Raw genomic sequence first — 14,454 nt, forward strand, 5'->3', positions numbered from 1 at the left:
ACCAGCCACCTCGAGAGTCCGCTTCGACAACTCCATGCTCGCGTTCCGATTCCCCGTTACCCCCCTCGGAACCCCCTTAATCCTTTGCGATCCATTTTCAATGCTTACGGTACGACTCTGCGTCACACTGGTAATTTCACTTGGACGCGTCAGCATACAAAATTCAACCCAATTCGTAATTCATGGCCGATCGATTCCACGAGAACGAGTAACAACTCGATATTATGTATCGGTTCATTTACCTAGTATTTCCGTTTCCCAACATGAATGGTGAACCGCTGGTTCAAATTTGGCTACCCACCCCAGTCACGCCGAGCGAGAGACCGTAAGTGTTTACCGCGCTCGCGGTAGTCAAACTTTCGACTTTCGAAAATTCTAGCGAGATTGAAAAATTGCATCTCGGGAGGAAGAGCACAGGATTATCCGAGGAAGCGACTGGTGGTACGTGTTTACGTGTACGCGCGCGTTTCGCCGCGAGCGGATCGATTCGCCGGACCCAACCGATGCGATGGTAGCAGGTTTCAGCTCTCGCGCGCGCGCTCGCTCGTACTCTACGCCTCGATCTTCTCCGACGTGCTTGTAAAAGCGTCCCATTGTGCGACGAGTGCATACCTTTCGTAGGAGGACGCGAATGCGAACCCGAACGCGAACGCGTACGCGATCGCGACACGACGCGAGCCGACAGAAATGAGAGGGAATGGAACGCAGCCGAAAGAAAAGGGAAGAGCGATCTCGAGAGCAAGACGAACGCGGAGCGAGAGAGAGAGCGAGAAAAAAAAAGATGGAGGAAGATGACGAGATGGAGGATGGAAGGCGAGCGCAACCAGGCAACCAGCCAGGAAGGAAGGAAGCGCGGAAGAGAAAGAGAGAGAGAGAGAGAGAGAGAGAGAGAGAGAGAGAGAAAGGGAGAGATACCAAGACGAGAGCGAGGAAAATGAGGAGGGAAAGAGAAAGAGGTCCAAAATACACCTGCGGATCGGGACGGGCAGAGAACCAGTCGACGCGGAATAACTGGTATTAATACGTCACGTAATTACCGTGCGAGGGGTACGCGCGTACGTAGATGTGTGCGTGCGTATAGTTGACGTTGCTTCGGCAAGGTAACCGAGGTGGGTTCGAGGGAGCACACGTAAACCCGCCGCTCGAGTCGACTCGAGTCTCGAGTATAGAGTCGGGCCGGAGCGAGGCGAGGCGAGGCGAGGCGAGGCGAGGCGAGGCGGCGCTCGTAGACTCGCGGAAGATGGCGAGAGAATATGCATCGTGCCAGGCAGTTTCCAAGCGAGCGAAGGTCGCTCCGGGCCATGCTTCTGTTCCGAGCCATTATGATAATTTCGCCGGAAAGAAGGTTACCGACTCGTACCGTCTCGTCGGCGACTACCCTTCCTCCGTGCTCGCGTTCCGAGGGGATTACCGACGCGAGTGCGAGTGCGAGCGCGACCGAGAGCGGGACGGACGACGCGCGGTTTGCCATTACGTTAAATTCGCGATACGCTTCCTCGTTCCCTCGTTCCCCCATTCCCCGGTTCCCTCGAACAAACGACCGCGCGAACGGTGACCCGCGTTGCTCTAAATTCTAAGCTTTCGAGGTCGCGAAACTCGTCGATCGGTGGCCACGAGCGGACGAACCAACCGGGAAAGTGGTACAGGTCCGATACGCTCGACGACGACGAACTCGTCTTCGTTCGAGAGGAACAAGGCGAGAGGAACGAAAGGGGGAGACGCGGAGATTCGAAAGGATCCGACGAGGTTACGAGGGGTTACGCGCGGGTTCCGAACAGAAGAAAAACGAGCAGGCCGAAACAGCGGAAAGAGAGTAGAAGACGGAGAGCGGAGTGCAGAGAGTAGACAGCAGAGAGCCGAAGAGCCGAAGAGCCCAAGAGCCGAACAGCCGAAGAGTAGAAGAGCGCCAAGGTAGAAAGGAGGAGAGAAGGCCGGAGAGGAGAAAAGAGAAAAGAGGCGAGAGGCGAGGGCAGCGCGCGCGGTCTGCGCGGTCTGCGCGGCCTGCGCGGCCAGCGGGCCCGCCTAACATTCCCACGGTGTCTGCTCGCGGCGAGACCTGCGCTCGCATGCTACTCGACGGTACGGTCTTGCGTTATATGCGAACAACATTAAGATCGAGCGAGCTATAACCAACGAGTCTGCAGGACGAGACGCAACGATACCAAACGATACCAATCCAAAACCGACACGGAACGGGACAAGAGCAATTTCGTCGAGGAGAACGCGGACGGTGGCTCGCGTGCGCGAAATACGCATCGAACGTGGGAGTTCGTCGTCGCGTCGGCTCGCTCCGAGATGCGTTCTCGCCGGCGACCCTTCCTCTTGCCACTTTCTTCGAGATTCGAGAAAAAAGGTTTGGAGAATCGGAGTACAGTGCAGTTCCTCTGTACACGTCGCCAAGGTCTGGATGATAAACGTCGCGAAATTATCCCCACTGTCGCGGGAATCTCGAGAGGCCTCGGACGCCGAGGAGTGTAAACATAACACGGGTATGTCTTCTGAACGATACACGACTCTGGCAAAACCCGTGTTGTTGACATACATCGAGAATTCGCTGTGTACAGTTTTTTTTTCCGAATGTTTCGGCGTTCGATGCGACTCGATCCGGTCGAGTTCGCCGCGCGATGACGCGCCGCCCCTTACGGCTCTCTCCCATTACGCGTAATCGCGTGAATCGTCCACGACGATTGCGTGGGAGCCTCCCGGCGAAGGAATTTCTCCCAGCGATGTCCTTCCTTCGTTCCGGTTCGCGGCCGAGAGAACGCTCTTTTGACCTACTGTCTTTCAAAGCGTCCCTCTCCCTGCGACCCGCGACCCACGCTCCACGATCCACGCTACACGCTACACGCTTCACGAGAATACTTTCGGAGCGTGATTCACTCGGACGTCCAATTCTCCGTCCTTCGCTCCTTTCGAGACCCTCGAGGAGTCCGGCCGAAACCTTCGAATTTCAACCGGGAAGGACGACCCGAGAAGCCGTTAACGACGAAAGAAGAACGTCTCGTCGTTATGACTCCGTACAACAACGCGTTTACTTCGGGAACATTGATCATTTTTACCCGCTTCACGAAGTACGACGAAACAGGAGCAGACTCGTACGATCGCGATTCGAAACGATCGGAACCTGAACGTTCGCCTCGGCACACCTGGGAAAGTGTACAGTGGTTGTACACAAGATTTCGTATTCGGAATCGTGTCTATTTTTCCGAGAAAGATAGCCGGGGTAATTTATTTCTGGATCGTCGTCGAGCAATTTATTATAGGGAAGACTCGGACCTGCGCCTAGATTCAATCACGCGTCTTGGAAAAAACCTCCAGCATTATTAATGGTGTTAATCGATTATAAATTACGCTTTGAGTCTGATTTAGCTATCTATACGTTTGCCAGGGAGAAGAAGGATGTTCACATCGGTCATTGTACAGTCATATTTTAACACTTGGTTTACGGGGTTCGTCAAAATGACGGCGTCGGATATTTTTAATTTACGATTATCAAAATTGTAAAGATGCATCCATGAGGAACTAAATCAACAAATTTATTTCTTCGGATGTATACTGTTTAAAAAATTGCTAAAAATTTGGACAGATGCGCTCTTGTTATTCTTACAATGTAATGGAAAATAGTCACTTTTAGAGCTCCGCGAACCTAGTGTTAAAGATATTTAATCTATGAACGGAGGAATGTGAAAAGATCTTGCAAGAGAGAAGCCAGTGTATATCTCTCGAATGAATCGAGTCGTTGGGATTGAAATATTCAGGGGGACAACAGTTCCCAAAAAATTGGAAGCCCAATCCTATTAACAGTCTTCCTCGATGCAACCGATTTTTCTTGCTTGCCTGCATATTTGAAAAAAAGAAAAACAAGCCTGAGCAAGTAGAAATAAAACAAACTTTGCTCAGCTGGATCCGCATATTAAAGCGCTGTACGATCCTCGCGTGGCCGTGTTATCTGCCCACGTTCGCGTCTATCGGGGACTGGTTCGCGATGCGTGGCAGGTGAGTTCTTCTCTCGGCTGGCAGCCGCCGCCGCGCTGCGTCACGCCGATATTCGCGTCCTGCACCTTTCTCGATTTTAATTGCTCTCTATGTCTTTCTATCGTGTGTTTGCTTTCGTTGCTATCGGCTGCACGTTCAAACCGTATTTCGACCTTATCATCCTTAATTTCGCGGCAACGTTCCGCCACGAGTCCCGGCGGAAAAAGAGATGCGAAGTTTCGATGGAGCGTCGACGAGACCGGAGAAGAAAGACGCGCGCGAACTATGGAGAATAAACGCGTCGATAGATTGGCCGCTTGTCGACCAAAGTCGCGGCGCTGACCGCCTTTTCCGAGTGAACTTTCACATTCTGATCGCGCGAGAGCTCCGACAGCCTCGAAGGTCGCCTCCGGTTGCTCCGAATCGAATACGATTCGATCGGGCGCATAGGTCTGAGCGCGTTCGCACGTTTCTAGCTTCTTCTGCTCGTATAATACACCGAGAAGACGACCACTCTTGCGTCCGGGAGAGACCAGAGAGAGAGAGAGAGAGAGAGAGACGCTCGAAATTGGTTCGCGGGTAACCGCGATCCTCGAATCGCCCGTGACCCAACGTTTAACGCGCTGTGGGAACAGGTGGTCCCGTATGCATCAGTTTCGATCGATAGATGGTCGATCGGACTCGTCCTCTTTTTCTTGTTCGAGTAACGGGCGAAAATAAAAAGTCTCCATTCGTTTCGGACCTTCTCGTTCGATAAACGATAACATGTGTGTCTAATAAACATATGTGCGTCTTTGAAAACTATGATCCGCGGTGCATGCGATCGATCGCACAGTAAATCCCAGCTTTAGGTAGGCACTACGCAGGCAGGCAAGCTGGCAGGCTGGCAGGCTCGGCAGGCAGGAAGGCAGGCAAGCAGGCAGAGATAGGGGAACGCGTGCTCGAAACGCGAGCCGAAAGGAAAGTTTACCTAGATGTCGAGCAGGGGGAACGAACAAAGGGTAATACGGGCAACGGTGGACCTTGCACCGCTCTGAATATGCATAACGAGCCCGAGTTCCGATCGCAATCCCCCACGAACGGTGTCAGGTACTCTTGACCCGACGACAGTTTTGTCATGGTAATGCGTCTACTTTGTATTTTAATGGTCGGAAAGAGATTATGCGAAGTAAACACGGTCCGGACACCGTCGCGCCGCGCTCCGCGTTAACGATTCCTCGTCGGCCGTGCGAGCCGATTTTTCGTTTCGTTGCGATCGATCTCGAACACGCGGGAAAACCGGTGCTTCGCTGGCCGGAAAGTCGAAACGATTGAAACTGGAAGAGCAAAGGCGACGTTGACGCAACGGATCGCGTGGCTCGTGACTCGCGTCGGCTCGCAACGCGTCACGAGTTCCAACGCTTGGCTGTTTAAACGTCCACATACAATATTAATCCGCGCGTCACCTTGGAATCCCCTCAAAGTCGTCCGACTCTCCGCGGATCGGTCTCACCTCGGATTCGTCGCCGTGTCGCCGCGGGGGATCACGCGAATCAATCTGTCGTGTCGGTGCTCTCGCGTAACGGAACGCTGCTCCTCGTTTCCGTTCTTTCCGCGATCTGTGACGCAAGCTGTCCGCAAGGTCGCTCTCGAAGATTCCGAGTTTTCACGGACAGGCGCAGCGTAGTCCTTCTGTCACTGTTTTTCAGCGCAAATCTCGTTCTTTTCCAATTATTTCGTAAATTGCGAGCTATCTTCATCAATCGTTCATCCTTGGTACTGGCGTGCGTGTCTTGCGGCGTACTGAAAGATGAACTAGCTCGACTATACGCAGTGCATCGGTATCGAATCCTCTTCCAAACCCTGCTGAAGCTAGTAGCGATGCTCAAAAAACATTCAGGAAATAATTTCAAAAGGACACAGTTTACACCCAGGAGCTTCAACGATAAGAATCCAGTAAAGGGTCCGAAATGAATGAAAAACGATCCAACAGTGTTCGAAAGTTAAACGTTCGCCATCCCCAGCTTATATTTGTAACGAACTTTCTTTGGAATCGTTGAAACTGCAACAAAACTTGCGAACAAGGTCTGCCCGTCTTTCGAATCGAAGGAGAGCGCAGGTTCGTTTAGCCGTTTCGGGGCAATTTTCGAACGTCTTGCGTCGCGAAGCTTGAGCGAAGCGATGAGACCGAGATATCGCATAGGGGTCGCAGAGGTAGCTCAAGGCTCAGGGCTCAGGGCTCAGGGCGGCGCATAAGGACACGAGATAGTTCCGTCGGGTAGGAGGAAGCGAGGAGCGGCAATCGACCACCGGCCGGATTACTAATCATTTCCCAGGTCCGAGAAACCCCGCTAATTGATTAAAGTCACGATCCCGACCCCGGCGTAATATCGGCAATCTCTTGTTGGCGCAGGCTGGGGAGAAAGGCAGTCATCGGGGACCGGGAAAAACGCTTGCGCCAGAGAGAGAGAGACGGGAAGAGGCGGAAAAGGACAAAGAGAAACGAAGAGAAACGGAGAGAGACGGCCAAAGATAGAGAGGAGGCTCGCTGGATAAACCAGGAAAGAGACAAAAGAGTAGATGCACGCTCTCCTTCCTCCACGTTCGGTCTCTCTGGTTCCCTCCCTCCCCCGTGTGTTGACCTCGCGTAATTTTTACCATCTTGCTCGGTCTCTCGGTCCCTCTCGTCCCTTTTTATATTCTCCCGGTCGCGTACCGTTGGTTGTTTTGGTTTGGTTTGGTTCGGCCGGGCCGAACGTACGTTCGAGCGGAGAGGACCGGCCTCTATCCGCCTTCGTCGTCCTCCCATTGTTGCATCGCTCCAACCCCGCAAGGGAAACAATGTCTAATTTCAGTTAATGCGCCCGTAATGGCCATTATGGTTGCCTCTCGCCGCGTCGTACCGCGTCGTACCGAACTGAACCGACGCGATGGGGACGCCGACGACGTTCCGCCGATGATAAAGCGGAATTCAGCTTGAAACTCGAGCCGCATCTATCTCCTCCGCGATACGAATGCCCGTCGAGGTCCGATATTCCGTTTCAATGGCAACGACTTCTCGCGCGTTGCGGGAAACCCGGTCGACCGACTCTTCCCGATCGTTTCCCAAGAATTCAGCGAAAGTTGGAAGAGGAATCGTGAAAACCCTAGACGCGGTTATCTTCGTCTTCGTCGTCGTCGTCGTCGTCGTCGTCTTCGACTTCGTCTTCGTCGTAACCGGGCACTCGTAATTAAGGGTTAATTAAATTGAGCGGCTTCCTAGATTTCTGTAATCATCGCGGACAGTATCTACGGGGTAATCTTGAGCGCATCCTGTCTGCCCGAGGGGCCCCACGGAAGGAAGGGGCCCCCGAGGTAAGGTCATGCACCCCGCTGACCTCGGACCACCGACTCGTCCCCCCCTCCCCTGCCCCGCGTAACCCCTTCCCCCGATGCTCTCTTCTAGCCCCCTACCAACACACGGTTCACCTCGCTCCGCTCCCCTCCTCTCCACTCCGCTCCCCATCCCTAACCGCGCGGTTCGCGATCCTCCAGCGATCCTCCGGCGAGCGTCCTTCTTGCGTTTAACGTTCCTGCTCGTTGCTCCTTCTCTTCGTTTCGTTTCCTTCTAGTCTCGCTCATCCTTCTCGTCCTCCCGTTCTCATCTTCGGCATCGGCATCGACATCGGCATCAGCATCGGCATCGGCTTCGGCAACAGCTTTGGCTTTGGTTTTAGCTTTGGCTCTGGCTTTGACTTTGGCTTCGGGTTTGCCTTCGTTTTGCGTCTCTCATTTTCTCATCTTCGCCGAGGCTCTCCACCCTCCCCGGCATAGTCGATACCGATGCTGTTCGACGGCATGGCGGTTAACCCCCGAACGCGAACGCGCTTTCTTCGACGGGTCAGATCGGCTCTGCTATTCGCCTCTTATCGCTCTCTCGATTCCTACCTCGATCAGTTCCTGTCCGCGTCGGAAGCCTTCTCTTTCCCACTTCGTCCCCTCTACTATCGTACACCGTCGAAAGAGAGCGCAAGTCGGAACAATTAGCTCGGTGTAAAAGCAGCGTTTAGAGCGAAGTACACGAACGAGCATGAAACGCGTGAAACATAACGTTTTTGTCTCATTAGCTTTACAAAATACACATCGTATTGCAGGATAGTATGGGCGATTACAAGAAGCATGGCTAATGTGGTCGGATAGAGAAAAAGTAATTTAATAAAACGGAGGGAAAGAATAAGCCCGATATGTCAGGCTTCTTACTCTCTCACACATACACACATTCTCTCTCTCTTCGCAGCTCCGCTAGTTTACGCGCAACTCTCGCTCGACTTTTTCTCGTTCGACTCCTCGCTCTAAAGCTGACTCCTCCAAAACAACTCGAGGTGCTCTCTACCGTTCTTTCTCCGACCTCCGCCTCGCACGTCCGTGAATCTAGAAAATCAAACGGAGCACCGAACGCAGGTGTCCACTTCGGCTCTCGTAAAAAACCGGGCAACGAGCGCACGCGCACATTTCGGCGCTCGGTGACGCATCGCATAATCGGCTGCTCCTACAGTATTCGATTCGGAACCACACTTTTCTTCTTGGGAACCAAAATCAAAAGGAATCGCTTCAGAAAGAACGATCTTGTAACCAAATCGATACGATCTGCGATATCGACCAACAAAGTTCAACTTTTCCAACAAGTTGTTTCCCCGTTGCGTTGAAACAATACGTTAATTTTCAAGCACATTAAATTTCCTCGATTGTAATCGGCAACTTTCCCCTCGTTTTCATCCTGGATCGCGGACAGGTTTGCTCGCGAAGCCCGCCGGGAAATCTGAGTTGCGTGCCCCGGTAACGCATCGAATTATTTTCAAAAGTCGAGACATTGTCTCGTATAATAAGCGGACGTCGCCACCGACGGGGCAGAAAATGCGCGCGGGTAGAGTCTTCTCGTGGGAAAAACGCGACGCGAGGTCTCCGCGCGTGGAAAAAGAAAAAATTGCCGACGTTGCGCGCGCACGTTGAATTCTTCCTCGGAAGACGGTCGCGCGCGATACTCGAATTCTGCGTTCGGCTCGCGACGTCCTGCGTGTATTGTCGTCTCTCGCGTCCCGAGTCCTGAGTCCTGAGTCCTACGTGCGCCAGGTCTCTCTGTTCGGCCGGCGCTCCTTGACCGTTCGTGTCGATGACCGTCTCGCTAGCGTTCGCCTCGAACAAGGTCAGATGCTATCTAGCCGCGCGATAGGTAGGGAGAGGAAGAGCAACCGAGAGAGAAGCGCGGAATGGGAACGGGAGAGAGCGCGGAAGACGAAACTCGGGACGAATCGCGGACCGCCGATATAGGTACGGACCCCCCTACCACGTGGGGAGGATCGGAAGGAATCGGAGAAAATTCGCAAATCGATCGTCTCGCGACATACCGAGAAAATGAGAATAGAGGGGAGAGGAAACAAGGTGTCGAGGAACCACTGCAAAACCTCGGACGGAAATAAGTAAACGAGTACACCTGGGCCGAGCGTCGGTGACCAGCTCTTGCGTGCTCCAACAAGGTCAGATGGTATCGTGCCGCGAGCAGCCAAGTTCACCAGGAGAAAAAGGAACGAATCTCGGAAGGGGAGTGGCGTGGGAACCTCTCGCAAGTTTTCGCGGCTGCGTGCCCCGGCGAAGAACCCTAGGTCGACGGAGCCTCGCTCGACTTTCGCCATTCCCCTTTCGCCTCTCGCCTTTTGCCTTTCGCGGCAAACGGACCGCGATTGCCGGAAGAAACGCTGCCGTGGCGACCTTCGGTTTCCGTGTCGGCGAACGATGGATCGTTTCAAGATCGAGAGTATCGATGCAACGACCTCCTGATCGAGAAGAGACGCCCAAGAATTCAAGCCGATGCACTACATGTATATCAGTGGCGGTCTCGCACTTCGTCTTTCAACTTTCAGACTTTATGTAATTCTTTGGGTCACTCGCAAAGGTGTTTGTACCTAGGTTGTTTGGATCGAGTACCATGTTTTATGAATTTGCGTCGAGTTTAACCCCTTGTACCATGATATCGAGTCAGATTCATGATGAAGACATCGAACAGGATTTGCTAAATATGTATCTATGTTATTAATTCCTTTTAAATTGAAATTCTATTTTATTTTGTTGTAGTCAATACTTTTGCCATTGGAAAATACGTGTTGGAATATGTTTCTCATCCACGGTTGATCCCGTGATCATTCGGACATTGAATGTGTTTGCACCGGAAGAAACGAAAATACTAATTTTTGGACAACACTATATTTCGGTCGCGTACAACGTTTCCCAACGTGTAGGTCTAAAAACTAGATGGTTCCAAGTGGTGTCTAATTGCAATCTACCGAGAGGACCGCGAGTAACCGAACTCAACACCTCGGTACTCCCTAGCTCTTCAGCGTTGTATCCCTACCGTTGGATATTTTGAGGGTGGCCGGAACTAAAACTAGGTGCTTGAAGCGGGCCCAAGGATTCACCAAGGCCGCACATGTTGGACCACCGAACCTTGGGTTTTTCAGCACATTAGGCAACCATATGCGCTATGGCCTCAAGCCGCTAGCCCCGCTGAACCCAGGAGACCAGACTAACTATAGAGTTTTAGACGTTTTATGGCAAGGGACTGCATCGATGGTACCCAGGTACGGACGGCAATATCGTCAAACTGAGTGGCGATGGCAAGCCCAACACTGCAGCCAAAATTGTGAAAAGTCATTTACTGGATCCAATGCACAATAGTAACGTCGCCCAACGCGAGCCCCTACAGAATACATCTAAATTTTCTATTTTTCCTATTACATTAACCCATTTGCATGATTAGCGTATACATACGCTCAATTTTCCTGGTCACTATCACCGGAGCCGTATGCATACGCTCAAGTAGTAATTCTGTCTTTTTCTTACAATGCTGAAATATGAAGTTCTTTATCTTGTAGACATTTTTGTACTTAAATACAATTTAAAAAAAAGTTTGGTGATAAAGGCCTTCTTTACATATTTCCTTATGGTGCAAACGGGTTAATAACATCAAACAAGTTTTAATCATTGTAATCGTAAAATAAATCGTAATGCAAGAAGTTAAGCATGCCGAAAACATCGTCGAAATCGATTAACGTCCCGATGAGCCGCGCGCGTTCATAACCGATGAAAATCGTAGTATTTTCTCGATTTTCGGCTTACAACTTCGGCCTAGAAAAAATGTGAAAAGCGTTCGATCAATTAAGCGAGTCTTTGTATAGGTACGATGCGCACGGCCACCGCTGTAAATGCATGCGGTGTTGTCTCCCGTTCGACGAGTTCCAAAGATACGCTTCCACTGGGAGCAAATCGAAACGCGTTTCCGCCTCGACGATCTTTAACCTTACGAACTTCGGCGCGCGATTCGCGGCCGAGTCGTCCTTCTATTTTCGAGCCGCGTTCGTCCCGGCGCGGCGGAGTCTTGTCCGTTCGTGTTTCGATGGAACGCGATGGCGGTCTATTGCGAGCGATGTATGTGGTTCGGAGTACGTACCTTCCCGTCGCATGCCCATCTTCATGCACTTTTTCAACCGACAATACTGGCACTGATTCCTATGGTGTTGGTCGATGGGACAGCTCCTGGTCCCTCGACACGAGTACGTTAGGTTTCTCCTGACGCTTCTCTTGAAGAAGCTTTTGCACCCTAGAAACAGGGAAAGTTACAGTTAGATATCTCGTTTCTTCTATCCAGATCATTTCTCTCTCTCTCTTTCTCTCCTTCTCTCTAGCTATTTCTCGTTAGAAAACACGAAACCAACTGCCGATGAGATAGACGAGCGAGGACGGTCGCGGAAAAGTTGGTAAACAACGAACGCGAGCGACGACTATAGGCAGGACTGTATGACGACGGTCTCTCGTCCGAACCGGCAGAGGGCGATCGTTTGCGAACGACCGTTGCCGTTCGACGAGTACCGAGTATATGAATTTTTTTCTAATCGAAGCTCTGCAACGTTCCAACAATTTTCAACGAGCGCAATTGTTTCATTCCAATGCGGAGAAAGGGACCCCCAACAACTGCTAGATTGTCGTTCGACTTTTAGCTCGAAATTGGATGACCAGCGAGGAGGAATCGGAACGATACCTCTCGCGTCGCGTTTCTCTCTTTCGCCGAGTCGTACGGGAGCCCTTGAAATATAGCATTTCCTCCTCGATGGAAGAGTTTGGTCACCGAGTCCAGCACCGAGAAACTGTCGGACGATACGGAACGATACGGGACAACGCAACGCGATTCAAGACGAGTTTCACGGAACGAATTCAGAGCCAATTCATATCGTGACCGTAACAACAAGGCGCCCTCTGTATGGGAACCTTCGGATCCTGATAAACAAGATCCGCTCGATGCCCGAACCACGATCAAGAACCATCGTGATCGCGGTGAATGACGATCGTTGGCATTCTTCCGGTAACTAGTGGCGAGCGTTCCTCGGCCACGAAACCAAACATCGTTGGTACAAATTCGATCGAGACTCGTTCAATGATTTCGTGCCAGCTACGGCTAGATCGATTCGAATCCTTACGTATCATTGATTTATCATTCACGTATCTCGCAGTGTCGGCTCGCGTATAGGGACTGCAGCATCTCCTGTTTCCACTTGATATTATGAATAAAATAAAAAGATACAAAAATTTTTCCGTGGAACTGTGCGCTTCAGTTCCAGCGGCTTGGTGTTTGACTGTTGTGCGCATGCGCACATAGAAAGCTGAAATTTTCTGGAGCAGCAGCCCCACTAATTTCAGCTACGAGCCGCCACTGGTATCTCGGATAGATAGATGTTGATGCTATTGCCGAATCCAATGTGTACAAACAGCTAATAACCCCTTCGCCCGAAAGAATTTAGTAAACGGGGAGGTTGTTCGTTTGTTTCCGAATCGAAATGAAATTCAATCGTATTGGGAGCATCGCGGATATCTACGATGACTTACTATCATCTTGTCCCGTCGCGTCGCGTCGCTGCAATAGACGTCGAGTCGAGTCGTTATCGAATGAATAGGTCTCGCGCTCCACGCGGCTACTGTGCTTCCAAAGCGAACGAGGAAACGTTGTTTCGAGTTACTACTCGGAATGGAATGGCCGCGAACGAGCCGGAGCAATGAAAATTCAATGACGCGAGCAATTTGAGCTCTCGAGGGCCGCGCAAGCTGCAATCTGAAAGTATAAACAGTAGTTGTTTGAGTTCCCTTTCTCTTTCTCTTTCTCTTTCTCTCTCTCTCTCTCTCTCTCTCTCTCGGGCTCTCTTCCACTCTCTTCGCGTCCCCATTGCTCCCTACGTTCCTCTGTCTCTCTTTCTTCCTTCGCAGAAAACCTTCCTCCGTTTCTCCCTTTTCCCCGGGTCCATTTCTCCGATTTCTCTCGCGGCACCTCGATGCACGTACACAGTGTCCTCCGGAGGTTGGCTCGCGTACCATAATCGCGTAATTTGCGTGTAACGACGCAATTTGTAGTTACGGCGACCCCAGAGACTCTTTCGTAACATGGACGACGACAACGATTACGACCACGACGAGGATGCGAACGGCTGGAGACGACCACTGCGACGGGAAAGACGACGACGACGACAACGACGCAAAGACGAGAAAGACCACGAAGAGCATCGAGACGAACCCGGGGACGGGTGCAACCAGTGTCGAGTAGAAAATCGCACGGTGCGATGGCCGCGCGAGCTCATTGCCGTTTGCAGATTGTCGTTTGGCGGTTGCCGTGCGTGTCTGTCGTGATTCGGTTCAACTTCGCCATCATCGAGAGACCATCTTTCCACCGAACACTCGTTCGTCCCAGGGCACCACCTTAACCCCATACGCCGTCTTTATACGATTTTTATCAACCGCCTACTCCTACGATTCTTTTCCCATCGATACTGTCGCGATCTTTTAACATTTTCCGATCTACAGATAGCTGATGTAATAATATACCGGTAGTTGATGTAATAATACCGCAACCGAGGACTACGAGATATTGCATGTTTGAGAATCTTATGACGAGATTCGGGCACCTAAAATACCTGTATCATTATTCAAAATATTTTTTACATTACTAAATTTGTTTGTATTTAAAAAATTACTAAACATTTCAGTACTCTACGAGTAAATTGCACCATTTTCGTATGTATGTAAAGAAATGGCATTTCTTCAATTCAAATTTTACCGCGCTTCGCGCGTTGTAAAGCATGGGGACGGATAGAAAGAGATACAGGAGAGAGATAGAGGACTACGTGATAGAGGAAGTATTCATAAAGTAAGAGAGTTAGAAAAGTGTAAATAAAGAAGTCAGATATAGAATAAACTTTAATTTTCGTTTCTTTGTTTACAGGGAAACGAATTCTAGTTTATTGTGAAAATCCTGTTCAATAGATAATTCTCTTATATGTATAGCATGAGAAATATATATAGAAGGGAAATATTCTAGGTCGGAAGAAATGTTTCTAGAGTTAAAATGGCTTCGAGTGCAAAGGGGTTAACAGTCCCAACAAGTTGCAACTAATGTCTCGATATTCTGAAATTCCCATGATCTTGTTA

General features: G+C 50.8%; 1 protein-coding gene across 1 annotated transcript in view; it reads right to left on the minus strand.

The window, feature by feature from the left end:
- Svp (COUP transcription factor 2) overlaps window positions 1-14,454 on the minus strand; it is an 81,025-nt gene that overhangs the window by 52,978 nt on the left and 13,593 nt on the right. The window contains exon 2 of the mRNA XM_076790151.1: window positions 11,435-11,584. Coding sequence (XP_076646266.1) covers window positions 11,435-11,584 — 150 coding nt within the window. The remainder of the gene's footprint in view (window positions 1-11,434; window positions 11,585-14,454) is intronic.

This window comes from Halictus rubicundus, chromosome 7 (genome assembly GCF_050948215.1).
Source record: "Halictus rubicundus isolate RS-2024b chromosome 7, iyHalRubi1_principal, whole genome shotgun sequence".
In the NCBI taxonomy this organism is placed as follows: domain Eukaryota; kingdom Metazoa; phylum Arthropoda; class Insecta; order Hymenoptera; family Halictidae; genus Halictus; species Halictus rubicundus.